Source organism: Plectropomus leopardus, chromosome 10, assembly GCF_008729295.1.
Source record: "Plectropomus leopardus isolate mb chromosome 10, YSFRI_Pleo_2.0, whole genome shotgun sequence".
Classification (NCBI taxonomy): Eukaryota; Metazoa; Chordata; class Actinopteri; order Perciformes; family Serranidae; genus Plectropomus; species Plectropomus leopardus.
The window spans coordinates 6,036,721-6,057,578 of NC_056472.1; the positions used below are offsets into that span (position 1 = coordinate 6,036,721).

Genomic DNA, 20,858 nt, shown 5'->3' on the forward strand with positions numbered 1-20,858 from the left:
ATAAATCTTTCATTTATTCTCTCTTATTTCTTCATTTAATATGACCCAGTTGCATCTATACTGATGCTTATACCTCTACAGTAAATCTCCAGTATTAGAGAACAAAATTATTTATATAGACCATGTAGTTTTATTTTTAGGCAGGCAGAATTGCGTCATGAAAGCGAGGCTTATAGGGAACAAATACAGATGGCATTAATGTTGTAAAGCCATACCTTGTGTATTAACATTTACTTCAGAATGATCAGTTAAAGCAAAACATTTGTCTATTTCTTCTTTTGACTACAAAAAGTGAACATTATAAGAGTTATTCATGCCTGTTTTTTTTTCTTCCTTTTTTCATTTCAGCTTGGTGCACGTAATAGATTGAATGTAGACATGATACAGTATTCACAAGGTCATCAGCTGCCAAGTCACGAAATCACTTTAAGAGGTCAGAGTAGGTTATGTTGCTGGTGCAGCGCATGACATAATAGATGAGTCCTGTTTTCATAACTGCTGCTCTGTGGCTCACCGGAAAGGTGCACACGAAATCTGTCCAACTACTCAGTGCAAGTCACGTCCTAGAGCATGGGGCAATAAACATGGGATATAAAAATGATCAAGATCCCCTTTGGCATTACCTGCTAGACGTGATCAAGTCCACAAAACACAGCCAGACCCAGACATAAAGGGGGAGCTAAATCAGTGGAGTGGGCCTGCTGTCAGTGCCAGCTTCACTCTCTCACCCAGAGGGAGTCACAACGGGTACAAAACATTATAAATACATGAACCTTTGCTACACACGTTTGACTGTTCTTTGACTTTTTCAGATTTATGAGTAACTATTACACATTAAGAATACAAAGAAAACAACGACTGACAATTTGGAACCATTCTGAGCTTTCGTCCAGACTAGGGGTGGGCATGGGCACTCAAGTACTTGTCTGGGACATTGATTTTCATTCAACATGTAGAGTAATCGCTGCCCAATGTCCATCATGTAACCATTACTTTAACATCTGTTTTTTTACTATTTGAAATGGGTAAAATCATATTTTATTGTAGAGCTGCGAGCAGTGTCTTGCTATGCTTAGCATCTCCTTACCATGCTGTTGCTCTGTCTTTATCATGAGACTACTGCTGCAGGAGTGTGAGCTCAACACAGAGGAACAGTTGATAAGAGTCAGACTGCACACACACACACACACACACACACACCCACACACACATATACAATGTCAGGGCTAACTGTAGCATCACACAGCTAATGTTACCTAGTGGTTATTAACAGGACAGAGTGGAGCTGTTTTGGTGTCAGTTTGTAAGAACGTTGGGGCAGATGTTAAACTGACTTCGAGGAGAGTGGCTAGGTGACGAGCTGTCAGTGCTGCTCTGCCAGCCGGCTGAGAATAATAGTCAAGACATTTACAACACAAAACACAAAACTTTTACTACCTCTGAAAGGAGAGCCAATCACATTATAAAAGATCCCACTCACACTCTGCATAAGTCTTTCAGCTACTACCATCAGGCCGCCGCTATAAACTCCCCTTGGGCAAGAAGACACTTAAAAAACTCCTTTATTCCCATTACCACAAATATCTTAAATAAATGGTAATGATGCACACATCTACATGAACACTCATGTCATTTTGCACACAGTAGTTTATTGTAATTTTTATATTGTCTAAATTATTAGTATTAGGTATTTAATCCGTTTTTGGAAAATAATGCTGTATGGTTATTGTCCGAGTTTGTTTTTGCACTTTATGTTGTATGTTGAGCTATGTCTAAGACAATTTTCTGTCACGAAGGACAATCAAGTTTTCTGAATCTGAATCTGTAAATGGAGAGTACTTTGAAACACACCATTAAAGCTCACTGAGTCAGTGGAGTGCTGGACTAAAGGCAAATGCTGTTTTGTATTTCATATCTGTTTTTGTTTTTGTTTTGTTTGTTTTTTCTTAAAAATTAGCGATTAGTTTCCAGTGAGTGGGTGTCAGCCTATTGAAAGCTAGTGTGTCTGAGTACTCGAGTACACTATAATAATTTAATGCAAGTACTTGAATATTTAAGTTACTTCAAATGCCCATCCCTAGTCCAAGCCATCCTTTTGGTATTAATGAATAAATAAATAAAAAATGTGCAAATGATAATGGAGGGGGGCAATGTTAACAGCATCAACAACACAAGGCAATTATCCTGTTTTATACCTATTAAGAGTTCAGCAGAGACTGAATCATTTACTCTAATGTGAAATCACTAGCAAATAAACCTCTATTCAGCCCATGTGGGAGGTTGTCAGCTGCAGAGCTGCATAACAGATGATATTTCCAATTAGGTTTCATCCACAACTGAAGTCAAATTTGGTCAGAAATTGAAAAAAAAAACTTTTCTAAGGAATCACATTGTTGCATAAAGAGACCAGAAACAATCTAGCAGGCCCGTCTAAATCTATTCTAACACGATTCAGAGTCCTACCCAGACGAGTAATTGCACTGTGCATCTTCTTATCGTCCTCATCATAGGATTTTCATTAGGAACAGTTCGAGATACCAACTAATTCAAAACTTGTACAAAAGGCCTTGGTTCAGATTTTTATATTAAAGTGTCTGGAGGATAAACTCTGAAGTGACATTTAATCCATTCATCGACATTCACTTTGTTTGCTACAGGAAACTCGGAATACCGAGGTCCACTGAGCGTGCATGCCACTGGCTAAATATACCGTGCACACACATGAACGCCTCCAGATATTTTTGTATATTATGGTTCATGCTCTCAAATAAAAAAAACATTTTATCTTTCAGGAAGGAAAAAGCTTTTTGTTATGCTATCTATTGCGGACCTTTTGGCACCATTTGCTACAGACAGACTGTGACAACTGTTGCAGAAATTAAATCTAGAGAGAAGCCTAGGGGTCAGGCATCTGTTGGCGTTTAGATATAATAGTGCATGATGGAGGTCAGCGAAATGTTTTGGGTCTTTTGGTGAAAAGGCTTTAACACGCTTTTATGGCAGACGAGTGCATGGGTGCAGCTCCTCGCAGTTGCAAAAGAGAAGGACAGTGTGTGCTCGCCTGTCTGGAGGAATTTGTCGAGAGAACTGTTTACTGTCTTTTTAACCGTCCCTCCTTTTTTGAAGAGGCCCTCATTATCTTCTGCTGCCACTTTAAGATTGTGCCTTGTTTCAGCTATAATTTCCTTTTTTTCCCAACATGCCCCCACAATATAGCATGTGTGTAAATGTGCAAGCTGAGGTATCAGCTGAAATTCACTGACATGAAATGCTCGTTAAAATCAAAGCTATTTCCATTATACGCAGTCAAAGGGAAATTTAATGTGAGGTGAGAAGGGACGATCCTCCCTCCTTCCCTGATCACCATCTTTAGCTCCTAAAATAGAGGGCTTAATGGGAAAAAAGTGAATTATATCACCCAAACGTCATTAAAGCCCGACGCAACACCTGGGCCCCGGACACTTTCCTCAACACTGTCCAAGGCTCCTCCAGGTCTGTTGAGTCACAGCAGAGGGAGTGGGACAGATGGTGGTAAACACATCAAGCTGTTATGCAAACTGCACTCACAAATATCCTTTCCCGTGCATTTGGGCAGGGTCACCTCAAGACTCTGCTGTGCCGCACAACCACCTTCACTGTCTGATACTTACCTGAATGCATGGAAGAATGCATGTTTTGTATTCTGTTTGTATTGACGGTTCTTTCATAGCTTTATGGGAATTAATGTCTTTCTCTTTGGGCTGTTTTATTACAACCAGTGTTGGGTAAACAACCTTTGAATTTTCCCGGAGTATATGATTTTTATCTAAATAATAAAGTCATTTCATCCGCCAAACTAATACAAACATCACACAGTTTTGTTTTCCATTTGGAGCCTCCGAGCAGGAAGACTTTTTAGTGTTGCCAATTTAATGAGCTGCACAGGGCTAAAATAAAAGATTAAACGCCGGTCAAATCCACATGTTCAGACATGGTGGATTCATTTAATAGTTTTATCGCACAAGATTCACTAAATGTATTTCTATGAATACCAGAGAAAGAGAAAACGAGCAAGCACCCTATTTCGTCCAAAAATTTGCTGTGGTGTGTACAGAAATTAAGTTTCTTTTTTAGAAGCTTGTGAGAAAAAATACAGAAGAATTGCTTCAAAAAAGGACCTTGAAGATTTAGAGACTCACAAGGGAGGAAGGTAGGGTTAGGAGTTAAAAATTATAGCAACAGTCCAAATAAAGCCCTGTGTGAAATGCCCAACTTAACAGCAGAAAATAAAGATGTTTATGGAGAGGGAAAAAACGTATTTGTCTCTGTAGCTAATTTCAATATAAATGAAAACGGTATAGGGGTAGTGAATTTTTATATAACTCAGTAGTTTGCATTTCATTAAGGCTTAAAGTTATGCAAAATGGCCACTTTGAGTGCCATCTGTTGACAAGTCGTTACCACAGGGACAACGTTGGTTTTGGTAACGTGACCAACGCCTCACCCCTGATGCACAGAGTAAAGGCTTAGCAGTAGCTGTCGCTATTGCGGTCTGTTTTTAGACCGCGAAAGTTAATTTAAACATTTCAGTCACCTTAAAGTCTTATATAGCGTTTGATACTAAAAGACCCTCGAAATACTCATTTTTGGTCAATCCAAGATACATATAGTGACACAGATGGAGACTTCATTTCATACTCTTTGCTCATTTTGTCTGTATTTGTGCATGTTTTTTTTGAAAGCTTACAAATGAAATGGAGTGGTACCAGTGGAATTCTTGGTGGCAGCGTGTCATAGGTCAAGTAAGATTGACCACAGGAGACGATGAAGACGTTTAAAAAATGGGAGGACGGAAAAAATTGGTAATAAAGCAAAAACAATTCTCTGTCCACCTGTATCCCTGTACACTGCCTCTGTTAAAAGGTACATTAATACACCCCCATCCACCATTACACCATTTGAAACAGATCTATTTTTGTATGTGAGTATAAATCAACTCTAAAGAGTTAGATGTTTAGGTTTTCCAGGAATTACATTTTGTTTTAATGTTTTTAAGACAGTGAGAATCAGCATTATCACAGTGAACAGTACCTGTAAATGCACCATGCTAACCAAACCAGGCTTAGCTCAACCTTTTCATCCAAATATGGTCACTTCTGGCTCCAAAAATGTGGAGTCCACAAACAAACTGAGGAGGTCAGTGGCTAAATCCATTATTTATATAATTTCTGGCCAGAACACCACTGTAAGAATGTTCATCATTAGGTGAGTTTCCATTATCCCTCAACTTATGCAAATTTAAATTGCGAGTATAAAATAACCGTAATGGAAACAAGTAAATTTAGAAAAAACTCCCATTTATCACTTACGCTTTACGCTCGCATGAGGTGGTATTGCACAGGAAACACTTTTTTTTGCTACACCCACGTATAAGGGGCTTGCTTTTCCATTATCGCCCGCATATCAAGCCTATGATTGGAAATAATGACGGCTAGTGCGGTGGCTGCAATAGAAATAAAGCTGCTAATGTTTTAAACATCCAGGTTCCAGCAAAAAGTTGCATAAGTGATAAAATAACATATCATTTTTATGTTGCAACTTCCCATGAAAAAGCAAAATTTGCATTTGTCCAAACAGCAGTGTTCCTCTCTCATACATCTCAAAGAGTCAGTGTGCAGCCTGTGGCACTGCTGGAGCTAAAACAGGCTATGCTAAATTCCAGCAGCTAAATGAGCATCAGTTATTTCTGCTCACCTTTTTTCCTGTTGAAGGCGCGGTTCATAGTGGAAAATGTGCGTCTCCGAGGTCCCTCTGGAGTATCTGCCTATATTCCACCTGGAAAAGCAGCGGGGAGAAGGGAGTTAAAAATGGCTCTGACCTCAAGCCTTCACTAAAAGGCAGCAAGTCTGAAAACAAACCATCTGAAGTTTTTTTTCCCAGCAAAAACTCCCCACCCTCTGAGAGTGAGGCAATGTTTAGCTGTCAGAATGTGTTCCCATTAAACTCCCAGACCATCTGCATTACAGTTGTTTACCGCTGGGCCACATCATACTCATCATCTGTGGAGGCTGTGGTTCTTATCTTGTGGTGATAATAAAGTGCTGTCATTATTGCACTACAGCGCAGAACACGTAGTATTGCACGGTACAATATAACATTGTTTACGATGATCCCCTGCTGCATTATTTTCTAATCTTTCCAACAGAACTAGGGCATATTTTTCTGTCAAGGTTCTCCGTGTTGAACTGCATCACTAACACACATCCAGCTATATACTCAGTGTAAGAGAACAAAACTAGAAATTGAGCTGTTGTTTAGTCATCACATAAAGTGTCAACATTGACCTTCAGTGTTTTCTTACTAATCATCTCAAGATTTGTGTCAGACAACGATCCCACAAAAAAACAGCATCATTATTATTCTTGTGCGAGTATTTTCTGGGTAAAGTACAAGATGGTGCATTGCAGGAAAAAGAGCAGCTTCTTTAACGAATGCAAAACGTCCACCTCCGCAGCACCTCTAAAATGTGACACCTTGCTGTTGACTGCTTTCAGGCCTTTGCATCAATTCCTCACGAGAGTTCAGCAATCAGGAGGACTGCAAGGGCAAACTGTCCAGGACAGAGGTAGCTGTCAGCCCGCCGCACAATCAATATTCTTTACTGTGGAAGAATATGCAAGGCCTGCTGCATAACAGCTATTTCAATCTTTGCCTTTGCAAACAAATTAACTTGTGCTCGGGCAATTTAGAAAATGAATTGAATTTTTCCATCTTTGGCATTTTCCATCTATCAAGGGAAGCCTGAGCTATTACAAGTTTTTAGAGAATGGAAAAGCAAATCCTGCTCGAGCCTCGGAACCAAAGGGCCAATATGTTGTATACTACGACAAACTGCTGCATATTTAGACACATGGTTTAATGTATAAATACTGTGATAGCTCTGCAGTGGATCCATTGGATCCGGTTAGTCACACTGAAAAGAAATTATGGCAAAAGTGCATGAAATAAGTATATCTTTCTGCCTTATTTATACCTACAATGAAACTAGAATTTCAAATGTTATCATTTTGTCATTATATCATTTGACACCAAATTCCAGGTGAATGATTTGCCAAATTTGAGGAAACTCCCTTGAGGCTCTGTTGAGGTAATTCATTTCCGAGAATGAGATGGATGCAAAGTCAAATTGACCTTGACCTCAGACCCCAAATTCTGAACAGTTTATTGTTGAGTCCAAGTGGACGTTTGTGCCAACTTTGAAGAATTCCCTCAAGGTGTCCTTATGATATCGGTTCACAAAAATGAGACAGACAAGGTCACGGTGAGCTTGAGCTTTGACCACCAAAATGTAATCAGTGTATTGTTGAGTCCAAGTGAATGACCCAAGGCCAGTCGGACTCCATTCAAACACACCTGAGGATAATTGAGGCTCAGTCCAACATGCATGGAAACTGAAACCAATCTCTCTCTCTATCTCTCTCTCTCTCTCTCTCTCTCTCTCTCTCTCTCTCTCTCTCTCTCTCTCAGAGATCTGTCCAAGGTGTATTCCACCTTTTGCCCATTGTCAGCTTGGATAGGCTCCAGCCCCCCTGCAACCCTTAAGCTGATAAACAGTTACAGCTAGTAAATGAATGAATGCGTAACTTAACGCTCTCCAAAGACCATAAAAAAAACAAACACTTTTTTTCAGTGATGACTTTAACACACCACGTAATCACAGCTCAGATCTAGTCAGGTATTAAACATATTGATGCACACACCCAGAGCAACACAACTGGATCCTAACAGACCAGACTGAACTCAACAGACTTTGGACCCAGGCCAACTCAGGGACCAGGTTGGGTCACAGTCACTATGTTGACCTCTAAAGGTTTTAATGATGGATTACACACGTTCCACTATTTGGATATTCAGTCATTAGTTTGGAATCTGGTTTTGGGATTCGGATATTATTTTTTCTTTCTTATTTTTTTAAAGAACCAATAACAATAACAATCAATATAAATTATGTGTTTCACGTGAATTAATTTGGCAGCCTTATGAAATAGGTAAAATCTTACGTCCTTTTAGAGTTGAGCACAGTGTATTGATTTGCTCAGCCACTGCCCTTTCCTCCCTCTCTCTCTCTCTCTCTCTCTCTCTCTCTTGCTCTTCATCATGAGAGCTCCGCTCTGTGCCGGGAACAGTTGGTGAGTTCACCCGCACACACAGTGATAGGGTTGTCCATTAGCATTACATTGTAGGAAAAAATCAACACTGCATAGTATTGTAATATTTTGTGTGCTAATATTGTATCAACACAAAAGAAAAGTATAGTTTCCTTATTAATATTAAAAAATATATAAATGTAAATATTGTTTTTTACTAAAATACTAAACCCAATTACTTTTTTAGTCCACTAGATAAATTTTTTTCTGTAATAAAAATGACTGCAATTAGCAATGTTAACTTATTAGATGTTGACATTTCTTTTTCTTTGGGGAGATTATGTACAGTTGAAAAAAGGTAATATATTGCAATTTATGTTAACACAATACTTACTATCACAATGATATTGTATCCTGACAATGTGATAATTTCATATTGAGGTACTTCTTGAGATTCCCACCTGTTCATTCTGCTAGGTCTAAAAGTTTGCTTTCACTTACAAACATCTGCAAACAGCTCCTCTCATATAGTGATCCCGTGGGTGACAAACTGTTGCTGAGGAAAAAAAGTAATGGAGACTCTGCCTGCTGCACTCTGTTCACAGAACCGCAAAAATGCTAGGCTGTCTCTGAGCTTTTGTTTCAAAGCGTTGTCAGGCACTGTCTCAGATCCAGAACCTATTATTTTGAGGATTCATGTTCAACACCAGCTCCAGAGCCCAAAAATATGTATGTATTATGGACAGCCCAAGTGTACTGAAGTAAACTCTCCCTTAGCAACTTCTGCTTGTAGATATGTACTGTACCTGAACGCTTAATTGCCAAATGTACGGAGTTACAGTGGTCAAATGAAATGTACCAAATGAAACCACATTTTTGATGGTGAGTACTGTCGCCTTCCTCTCATTCTGCTGCTGCTTCCAACAATAAATCCTGCCTCGTTACATCACCTGCTACCACAACAAACTCTGAAAAAATTTATGCTGCGTTGTGCCTTTATGAGGCACAAACACCAATTACGAGTGTGACACAAATGATGCCATTCAGACAATGAGCCGTTATGTAAAAGACATTATCACCCCATAGTCCTTGGGGCTCAGATAAAACTGAAGTTTGTGAAAAACAACTCTGACTCTGACATGGGAGGTTAATGGGTCATTAGCTTAGACTGAATCTCTGTGAGGTGCCTCAGCAAAATGATGGAGCTGGTTATCGAGTCAAAAATCTTGCTGTATAATACTGCTGGGAAAAACTGGTGACAAACAAATAGACAACAAACCATCATTAAAAAAAGACACATCTATGACAGAGCTCCAATTATTTCTAAATTTGAATAAAACCGCTCTGCAAGATAAGCAACTGTCTACTTAAAAGGAAAAATGAAAAGCCCTTAGCTGCGGACTGCAGGCGCATAATGATATATGGCACATAATTGAGGAAAATGTAGCTCACAGATACAAATACAATGTATGTGGGTTCTTGCAGTAAGGGGATATTTTACTGCAACAGAGGCCCTGGAAAGGGCTGGAGAGAAGTTAAATGGAACAAGCTTCAGGGTGGGGACTAGGACATTCCTCAGTCTGCCAAAACAGAATATCTTTCCTGCTGAAAAAGACAACTTGCACTCCTTATTTACAGGTCCAACATGCTGTTGTTGACATTGCATGGGCAGATGAACGAGGACACAGCTATTGTTTACATTTCACCAAAGACGGGGAGGCTGGATTCTGCAGATCTCAGCACCAAACTACTCTGCAGTATCTGGAACTAAGACCTTGGGCAGTGGTGGCCTTAGTGGTGAACCTTTGTCTTAATTTAAGCTGCCTTATCTTTAAAGAACGTAAATATCATATGCCGCCAGATAAGGGGTTGACGGGAATTATCAATAGTCAGGGCAACATAAAGTACGTGTTGGTCAGCATGCCTAAGTTTTGAGAAGCAGGCTGGAGTCTCATGTGGAAACTAAGCAATGTACTGCTTTGGGTGGGGGCCAGCAATAAAATAATTTAACCACCTAAAAAAAAAAACCCACCTGAAAGAATCAAGTATTAATTGTACACTATATTGGGAGTATTTTTGCAACTTCACCCTAATGTCTCACAGTGATATCCTACAGAAAAATTAAGCTGATATAACGCTTTTTTTCAAAGCCAGACTCCATTTAGAAAAACAGTGATTTAACATTGCTGAACACAGGAGCTTCTGGTCTACTGCTGCCTGGTTCAGTTAGCTTGTTTGTGTTTTTGTGCGTCTTTGGCTTTTAGAAGTGTAAGTTTAGATTCAACAGAGTCACACAATAACACAACCAAACTTACTGATAGAAGTAGCAGTTGATCAGCAGCTCCAGTGTTCAGCGAGCTAAAATTACTGTTGATCTAAATGAAGTCTGGTAGCTTTGACCACAGCATAGACGGGGAACTGAAGTAGTTTATGGCTTCACCGTCAAAATGTAATGTCTGAAGGATAGGTAAAACTCCTAAAATATTCTCAGTGTAGCATACACTCAAACTAATTTGGATTTTTATTTAGAAGCAGTTTATTTATGTTGCTAAAATACATTTTGTTGGTGGCCCCCATCCACAGCAGTAGACTGTTTAGCTACTGTTTCGGACTCTAGCTTGTTTCTCCAAACTGGGGGAGTACCAACCACCATCGTCCGGAAGTAATAAACTAACTACAGACACGTAACTCATACAATTCCACTTTTTAAAAAACCTGAACTATCACTTTAAGGGTTTGTGCAATTTTGTATAGTGGCATAATGTTTTATTTTTATAAAAATCTGGGGGGAGAGAGGCATCAGTGGGAATCTTTTGTGGCAGGAAGTATGGAGGGGATTCTAACTGTCGCTCCTCATTTCCATCATGAACATAAAAGTAGTATTTTTAACCAACTGCAGCACAGAGGTGTGGTGCACCTGAGAAATGCGGCTAAAATGGGCCCGCTCTTAAAACATTAAAATAACCTCCCACTGGAGCTCTGTCCCTGTGATTTAAAAAGGACACAGAAGACATTTGACAGTTGGCACTAAAGAGAAAAATTAGACACAACAAACAAATGTTTGGATATTGATGAAGCTTTTTATATGCAATACTGAATCACTTAAAAAAAATGCCCTAATTCGCCCCGATCCTGTGCATCAGCTTAGGACGCCCCTTAAAGTCACCATTAAGAGCTTTAAGTTCTTAAAGCAAAGAGTGGCCTCATTCTGGCATCCACTGCAGAGAGGTCTGGCAGCAGCCACAGCCTGGCTACCTTACTGTTTGTTTGTGACATACTGGGGTGTAATGCAATGCTTCGCCTCGACACCTGACTGTGATGTCACTCACTTTGATTGGCAGCCGCAGCATTCGGCCTGTTTTAATAGCTTCCTGTCTGGTGAATCAACAGCACCCCTTTGGGAGAGCTGTCGACCCTAAGACACACACACATGCACAAACACACATGCACGCACACACACAGACTTAACACTGAGCTGTAAACTTCCTCAGTCTCCCTTTCGATGTTTGCCAGCTGCAGTGGGAAGCACCAGGTTAGGTCTGCTCAATTCCTCACCGGAAGAGTGTGTTGTACATACGAGCACACATGGTACAACACACTCACACACTGCTGTACACATGAAATGCGCTCTGTGTCTCAACAGCCTGACTGATCATCACATTATGCTCCATTATCATTATGAGGCCTAATGAGAATCGTGAACAAGCACACAAACCAAATTTAACCCTTTTAAACCTCAGCAAATTGTTTTGACTTCACTCAAAAACATGGCCAAAAAAGATGCAGATTATTTTTACAGTAACTAGAAAATTACCTGAAAATAAGTAAAAAAGAAAAACAAAAAAATGACCCACAAAAATGCTTTAGAAAAGCCTTTTCACAAATTAGCAGGAAATTACTTTTTAAAAAAGTAAGAAGAAAACTACCTGAAAATAAGCAAAAAAAAAAAAAGAAAAGAAAAAAGAAGACCCACAATGATCGGGTCTGGGATTTAAAAAAAAAAAAAACATATTTTTTTCTGCAACATAATTTTAAAAAATATGGTTATAATAATTGCACATATATTTTTCTGTTTTTTAAAATCAATTTCAGGTCATTTTCTTGTCAACTTTTATTGATTTCTATAATTTGCTGGACATTTCTTGCCAAGTGGCTCATTGCCTTTTACCTCAGGTTTTCAGAGACATCCAACCAATTTGCTCAATAGCCGCTAAAGGTATCAAGAAAACTGATGCCGATCCAGGCTTCAAAGGAGTAAATGGTGATTTAAACCACATAATGCAGTAACAGTCTGTTAAGAGTAGTGGTGGGATGTAACTAAGTACATTTACACAAGTACTGTATTTTAGTACAAATTTGAGGTACAAGGATAATAAAAACAATTACTTTTCCAGTCCACAATAAAAAATACTAAAAAAGTCCCAACCTTATCGCGCAGCTAAAGTCACCTCATGGTTATTAACAGGTTTAACGACAGTCAAGTGTCGGACATTAGCTGCTGCTGTGTTAGATCGAATTTGAGCTACTTGTATTTGACCTTTTTTTTTTTTTTAAATGCCACTTTATAATTTTACTGCTCTAAAATATACATTGAAATATATGTTCTTTTTACTCAACAACAATTTATCTGTGCTGGTTACTTTACAATAGGACAACGGAGACTTTTTGTTAATTATTAGTCAGTTAATACATTTGCAGATTGAATAAGAATGAATTGGGGACTATTTTTGATCAACATTGAAGTTGTTTTCTAATTTGTTTTTAATATTTGTTTTTTTTTTTTGGCTGTGTCCTGTATTGGGTACTTCAATTTTTAATGCTTTAATGCCATAATGCTCAAGATTATACTAAATTTTTACTTAGGTAACATTTTCAATGCAGGACTTTTACAATAAAGGACATGAATACTTCCTCCTGCACCATCTAAGACACTTAAACACAGTCTAAATATGACACTAAGAAATAAATATAAAAACAAAACAAAACATTTTGATATAAAACCCCTCACATACACACTTTTAGTAAAAACAGTGGAGCCAGCACTTTTCTAACTTGGAAAATGATCCTCCAAAAATCCCAGCAAAGGCATGTCTACAGTCTAACAATTCATCTTCAGTGACTCAAACATTTGGAATTTAGCTTGGGAAAGACTCTTTCTGGAAATGAGCGCGACCTACTTTGACCCTGTGGAGTCCACTCTCTCTCTCTCTCCTTCTCTGCAGCCCAAACAACAAGCTCCAAATGAAAACGCAGCCAAATGCACAAGTTTGACAAAAGTTAATGTTTAAAAAGGCTTATTAAAAAAAAAAGGAAGAAAGCAAAGTTAATGTTTATAAAAGCCTCTCAGTCAGTCACTAATCTGAGCCATATGCACTAAAAAGGCAGCAGGCTTTTAACATGGAATAGATGCAGAGCATGCACTGTGGTCGCAACATAATGCCTCAGAAAAGAAAATCAACAAAGATCCTTTGTTTTCTTCACTTTGCTCTCACCCCGGCTCTGGAATCTCGCTGGCTAAGTGCGGCACATAAGGCATCGCAAACTCCAATCTGTTTATGAATTTAGTCCCAGAATTCCTCAGTCGAAACAACCGTGGTGTCCTGGTGTTTAAATCTAAAAGCCAGACTCTCACAGCCCAGTGCTTAAACTCCTGTGGATCAAATTCAGCACTCTGACACACTTTATCGCACTGCTGTTATATACAGGGAGGAGAAAAAAAAGATCTATGGAGAGAAACATGCAAACAACAACAGAGCTAAGATAAAAGCTACTTACTTTGCCTTCAAACTGGGGAGGAATAGTGAGGAGGAAGTTCCAGCGGATCTTAATAGTTTTCAGCTGTGGGCCAGATGGTGGTACACTAAGAGCTGCAGCAAGGAGAAATGATGGGGTTTGCAAACTCAACAAGAAGCTTTTGCCTTGACACATGATACTTGACATTCAAACCCAACTTCCTCCGCCCACAGTTTGTCCAAAAGAATTCTTTGGGAGGTTTGCATGTGCACAAAAAGAGACCCCTTTCGACGGGAGCTGTTCCACCGAGACGCACTGTAGCGGAGCAGAGATGACCTATAAAAGCCAACATGCAAGAGGTTGCAGGCTGACCCTTTTGTTGCAGTATGTGATTCATCATCGCACAGTGTGCACTGGCAACAGCCTTAGGTCAACATCTTGGCATCAATTGAAACAGCAGTGTGGCCAAAGCATTATGAGGTAAAAGTCACAACACCTTTCCAACACAAAGCTTTTAAAAGCCTCCCTCTGAGATTATGTCAACTTAATAACACCCCTCTTTTTCTTTTCCACTGCACTGCAGAAAAACTTCAAGGCGCGAAAGTGTGTATCACAGCCCCTTGTGACAAAACGTGACACTCGATTGTCCTTTTTATCAGATACAGATGAACTGTCAGGGAACTCTCAAAGTGAAGAGCAGAGGAAAGGCGGATCGCAAAAAGCACAAAATTGGAGCTGACAAACACCTGAAAGGGAAGCCCAATTATTCTGCTAACTGATAGAACAGCAAAGGGCTCCTCAGTTTTGTTTTGTTTTTTTAACTTCTGTCTGAAAGCTCATGCAAATGTTGCTTTCTTAGGGTATAATCAGGGAAACTATCTGTCCGACGCTGCATCCTTTACAGTGCCCTGATGAAGTACAACAACTTAAGGAAGGGCAACTGACCACTTTTACCAAGTGATTCTTAAAGTGTTCTTTCAACAAAGACACACAATACAGGGAAAAGGGGATAAAATTGTATTAAAGGCTGGTTTCCATTTCAGATTTGCACAAAACTAAAGTGATATTTTCAAAATGTCAATAAACATTTACTGTTTCTATTGAGTGATTTTTTGCACTTCTCTCCTCGAGATAAAATTCCAAGAAGCATAGCAAATGGCTGTTGAAAACAGGGTTAATGGAAACCTGCTTAATGTGGGAAGTATGTGTAAATGAATTGTTGTAACTGTAATTGTTGTCTAACCAGCACCCCTGCTCCTGTCTCTGCTCAGATCCATGAGATGATAAGTTTCGTGTCATTTGATGATTTTTTTGCTGGCTGTTGGGCTGTGGCTCAATCTACATATTGCACTTCAACATTTTTGTATGCCCAACACCACAGACACAAAGAAAATAGAAATGGCTTTTTCTCTCTCTCAAACTCAGTCCAAATCAGAATGCCTGGTAAAACTAGACAGTGCTGATGAAATATGAACCTGATTCTGTCATTACTTTGCCTGTCTTTCCTAAATATCTTCAAAAACACATTTTAGCGCACTGTTTGGCTTTAATATAAGAACTTGAAAAACTGGAATCAAATGATAAAACTAGGCAGTGCTGATTGAATATAAATCAAGGTTCTGTTACTGCAATATCTATCCCTTGCTGAAATATCTTCATAAACATATTTAGTGCCCTGTTTGGCTGTAATATGGGGTCTGATCAAGAAATGATCAACATGCTGTTTCTTTTATTGTAAAAAAGGAGTCTTAAAATACTTGTGTGTAGTGTAGTGTAAACAGTAAAAGTAAGAATTGCTGATCAAAACAATACTCTGTTACTGTGTTGCTGATTTCTTGTATAAAAGTCTTCAAAAACATGTTTTAGTGCACTGTTTAGCTGAACAGGGAGACCATACTGTTTCCCGTACTGTAAAAATGGAGGTTGAAAAGATTTTGTTACTGTATTGCTTATTTCTTAAATAAAATGTCTTCAGAAACATATTTTAGTGCATTATTTAACTAACTGAATAGGTTTTGTGAACAAGAAGCGCGTGCCCAACTATTTCCAGCATAGTGAAAACAGAGGCTGAAAAAGCTGATATCAAACATTAACACTAAGAGGAGCTGATCAAATACAAACCGAGATTATGTTACGGCATTCCGGATTTTACCTAAGATGACGCACCAGTGGGTGCTTTAATTGGGCTGGTATGGTGCAGTGCATTCTGGTAGTTGTAGGTTTTCTGCCTTTTGAGCAGAGCAAACACCACAGCCCTTTACTTTGGTTTTCTCTGGTCATACAGAAGCAATTTCAAAAGGTAGTTGTCTTTCCAGACCCTTTTCCAGCAGTGAAATTTTTCTTTGAGAAAGGATGAAAAAGTTAATAAACTCTGATATACAAATGGCTCAAATATCTTCGGAAATATGTTGGAGATGCACAGCTGTCTGCGGTCAAGACACAAAGTGGAATTTGAAATATGGGGCTTTAGCTGGTTTCACAACAACGGAGGCATTAATCCAAATATAATGAGCATACTTTGAACCCAGATGATTTCAGGTCTATATTTGCATTGATGAGAATACATAAGTGTGTATTTTGCTTGATTTGTTTGGGTATATTAGTTAAAAAAAAAAAAAAGACATCAAAAGACAAGAAAGGTCACAAATACCAGCCAATCTACAAAGGTCATTCAAATCAGTGGCAGACAGGTCTTGTTCTTTAAATGGTATGTGGTTAGAGATTTAGCTTGGTCAGGGGCCTTGGGTGGTGGTTTGTTTTTGCTGGCCAGCACACTTTTGGTTTCTGCCTGAGAGAGCATTTATAACAGGGAGGGTCTCTGGGTTGGGGCTGTTCTGTTCACACTTTATTTTTCTAGGGTTTTTCTTTGCACTGCCCTGTATCATTTCATGTTTGTGTCTTGTATTAACAGCTGTGGTGGGGTAAGGGAAGTGGCTGGCCCAGACACTTTCCAGGAAAGTGGGGCCCTTCATGCTACACAGACGTGAATAAAACTGGGTAAAAAAAAACTCAAGGAAAAAATGTTCCGTTACATATGAGGTGGACAAATTTAAGCTATGATTGATGATATATGTTACACTTTCCACAAATTTGCCTTGGTACAAACATGTAGTTACCCTGCCTGTTTAACCCTTTAAAACCTTAGTGACTTGGCTCAGTTTCTTTGAAAAACCATGGGAAGACAGCAATAAGCAAATTCAGAAAAACAACAAGCCAAAAATTAGAACAATTAGTACAAAAAAGTACCAAAAACCCTTGAACATTACCAAAAAATAAAGAAAAAAGAAAAACTCAAATAAATAAACAAACAAAAAACCCTGGAGTAAAAAAAGAAAAAAAAAAGAAAGAAAAATCAAGCAGAAAAAAAACTAAAAAATCTGCTTGAAAATTATAACAATTGTGTAAAGTTATTTTAAATATATAATAAGATGAATATTCTAGATATAGAGAGCTTCACTTGCTTTACTATAATTTTCCAAGTTACCATTTTTTTTAGATTTGCGAGACACGTCTTGCCAAGTTGCACATTAAGTTGCACTTTTTCCCATAATTTCAAATGATTTCAAAACCATTTGCTGCGGTTACAAAGGTTTTAATACTTGTGAAAGGTGCCTGAATGCACCACAAGAAAATCAATGTTGATCTAGGTTTTAAAGGGTTAATACAGCAGCAAAGAAACTCCACAGACAAAACAACTCAAACGCATCTAGGTCAACAGTTGAAAACAATACCAATGAGTCATCTGTTCAGACTTTGTTTAGTAACTAGGCTACAGCATCATACTTTGATTTTTATTTTTCATGTTGTGCAGCAAAATGTACAAGGAGTAAAAGTTGGACGACGATATGAGGAATAAATACACAGCAGATTTGAAGCAACTACATCTTGCTTCCAACTACTTCAGCAGTGTGTTTGCTGTCCTTATGGTTTACACATTTACACAAGTTCAGAGTCCAATTATTTCACTGCTCGCCTGGGATGTGTGTGTGTGTGTGTGTTTGTGGGAGTGTGGAGTGGGTGGAGAAGCAGGAATATGCATCTCAATGAGAAGCATCTCAGTGGATTTTCATTGAGATTTGCAGCCTCCACATGATTTGTGTTCCATCTAAGCACTAATGCAAAGTAGCAAAGCTGCTATGTATTTTCAGTTGGCGTGGCTGGTGATCGTCCCAGCACCTCCCACTGCACCAAAAATTATGATGATTATAGCCAAGAAGAAAGCAATCATTTCCATCCACTCCTACTGTACACTGAACACATCTCAACCACATTAACAAGCAAATACTAAGATGATATTATTTCTATCCAACATTCCCTTGATTCAAAACCTAATACAGCAGCCATGAAATGAGTTTGAATTTCTGGCTACACCGCAAAATGTTTTGAATGGCCAATTGCCTGAATTTAGCAGCTCATTTTTTATTTCATTTTATTTTTTATTTTTTGGCTCAAGTTTGTGAAGCCAGACTTCAGGGGTACTGTCCTCTTCCAGGAATCAATGTCAACACATGCTGCATGTTTTTGTAATAAGACAGCATCAAAAGACAAACAGTGTAATCCCCGGGTAAGTGGTCTCACACAGCTTGTTATCGAATCCTTCTGTCAACCTTGGAGTTTCAAACATAAAAGGAAGGATTTGTATGTAACTGCCGATCACATGCAACATAAACACAGAGTAATGTATTGAAGATTGGATCAAACCATATAGGATCAGCCCGTGAGGCCGTACTTATGTGGGACTTTGAGGGGAAAAAAAATTAAATGTCAATATGCTAACATGCTCACGATGACAGTGTTGATGTACTCATGTTTATGTATTGTTTTCTGTGGCTACCATTTTAATTTAGTGTTGGTCTCAAAAAGTCTGAATTGAAAAGTCTGGTTTTGTTTGCAACTTTTTATTTCTCACTAATTGATGATGTACCTAAATTGGAATCGACTGTATTAATCTGTATAAAGAAATAACTTTTTTATAAAAAAAAAAAGAATTGAAATATCTTTGAGGCCCCTCCTACTGTTTACAGAAGCAAAATCGTTTAGTCCACCCCTACACTAGGATTTGTCCCCAATCTGACTTTCTAAAAAAAAAAAATCTAAACTAAAACTTGAGAAAAAATGAATCACGAATGAATCACGAAAGGAAGGGGAGGGGGCCACGAAGACTGCTTAAGCATAAGGCCCAGAATTTTGTGCTACACCCCTGCATATGGCGCTAGCATGGCTTAAGACGGAACCTAATACGTTCTTATGTCCATATGAGCAAAGCATTTCTGTAAATACCCATGAATAAATAGTTGCTGATAATGTCTATTTTGACTGTCATTTGTTTCAATTTATAATTTCTTTGTTATTCTATTTATGAAGTGTTTGTCCATTTTACACCAATTATGCAAGATTGCCACTAGCAACAGAAACAGGAAGCAGGAAGGAACAGATTTGCTCTATGTGTTCAAAAACTATAGGTACCCACCCAAAACCTTAACGTAAATTAAAAGTTACTAAAAGACATACGGCAAGTATTTTCTACTTTAACTACCAACATGTTAAATCAATCAAGCTCCATTCTAACTATTTAGTGGTAAAAAAGCTATTTTTTTAGGATTGGGTCAGTAATTAGAGACTGCAACTGCAAAACTGTGATATAGGGCAATCTAATACATAATCTTATGGCTTTTAATGAGCATCAGTAGGAAAAATAATATACCAGTGCTCTACTTAATTTATTCAATCTCCAACGGTTTCACAAGACCTCTTCAGTCTGTTTATTATGCCTCTGTTGAGGGAGTGGGAGGAGAGGTATACATCACAGGATTGCCAGCATGTCTAAAATCTGCACAGCACAGCACTTGTACACACGCCCACAATTCAGTTCAAGTTTAATATAAACTAGCGTACCCCCTAACCAGTTTTACTACATCCCACTCATTTGAATGCAGATATTATACTGCTCTATTTTACTGTAAATATATATATAGTATAATATAGAGAATGTGTTCATCAGATGGAATTGTACAAGGTACTACTCTAGGGAAATATAATCCCATCAGCTCCTTTAACTTGTGCAACTTTTCCCGCATCTTCTTACATTGATGGCTGCAGCTTTATAATTGTCCATGTTTGCGATGGTTCTGGTAATCCATGATTTCTGGTTTTGGAATGATTTAACTCTCCACACATCATGGCCTCAACAAGACAGCTTTCCCGAACAAAGGCAGCGCTTCTCAGGCGCCTCTGAATGGCATATAGCTGTCACTCACAGCAAGAACGTGATAGGACAGGAACAGCGCCTAGCAGGATATAAGTTGGGCTGGTGACCATTTTTCTTCATCTTTTCCCTGATGTCTACAGACATTTAAAAACCTCAACCTGTTTAGCTAGCAGCTGGCTTGCTAAAAGGTCGGTCAGAAAGACAGCGAGTCACTCATCATCCGGATGAGTGACTTGCACAACCAGGCCACAACCATCCACAGCCAACCTCAGAAAGTAAAAAAGTATCACCAACACTTGCAAAATAGACATAAGAGCCTAAATTTTATACAAATTTAGTGGAGCTGACAGAGGCTACTGGAACCATATGTGCCTCCTACTAGTGGAACAGGCATCTGAGCTTAAGACACCTCAACACCTAGTGGTGGAGGGAGAAGTTACAGGTCTGTAAACAGCTGGTGGTCAGCAATGGCAGACAGTGTGTGTGTGTGTGGGGGGGGGGGGGTGAATTACAGGTTTATTGACCAAACCGGAGCTGATGATTCTTGGAACAGTGGACTTACTAACTAGATTACTAGCATGAGTAACCAAGAGGGTCTGGGTGAGTTTTATTCTGTTTCAGTCTAATTTGAATTAGGTGTGTTTCATGGTAAACAAGTGGGACTCCCAAGGATATTGTTGGCTTTATTAAAGATGAAAGAAACTGGCTGGCTTCTCTAGAGCCTCCATGTCAGCTCCTGTTCACAGGTAAAATATATCGTCGCCTGGGGAGCAATCTATAGACTGGAGAGT

The 20,858-nt window shown here is 38.8% G+C and overlaps 1 protein-coding gene across 4 annotated transcripts in view; it reads right to left on the minus strand.

Annotated features, from left to right (window-relative positions):
• The window catches only part of gulp1a (GULP PTB domain containing engulfment adaptor 1a), a 113,761-nt gene that overhangs the window by 36,358 nt on the left and 56,545 nt on the right, over positions 1–20,858 (minus strand). For 3 of the 4 annotated variants that reach the window (XM_042494467.1, XM_042494466.1, XM_042494464.1), the window contains one exon: positions 5,734–5,814. In XM_042494467.1, coding sequence (XP_042350401.1) covers positions 5,734–5,761 — 28 coding nt within the window. In that variant the 5' untranslated portion in view covers positions 5,762–5,814. Of the gene's footprint in view, positions 1–5,733; positions 5,815–13,901; positions 13,994–20,858 lie in introns of all 4 variants that reach the window. The other variant, XM_042494465.1, reaches the window with a different exon arrangement.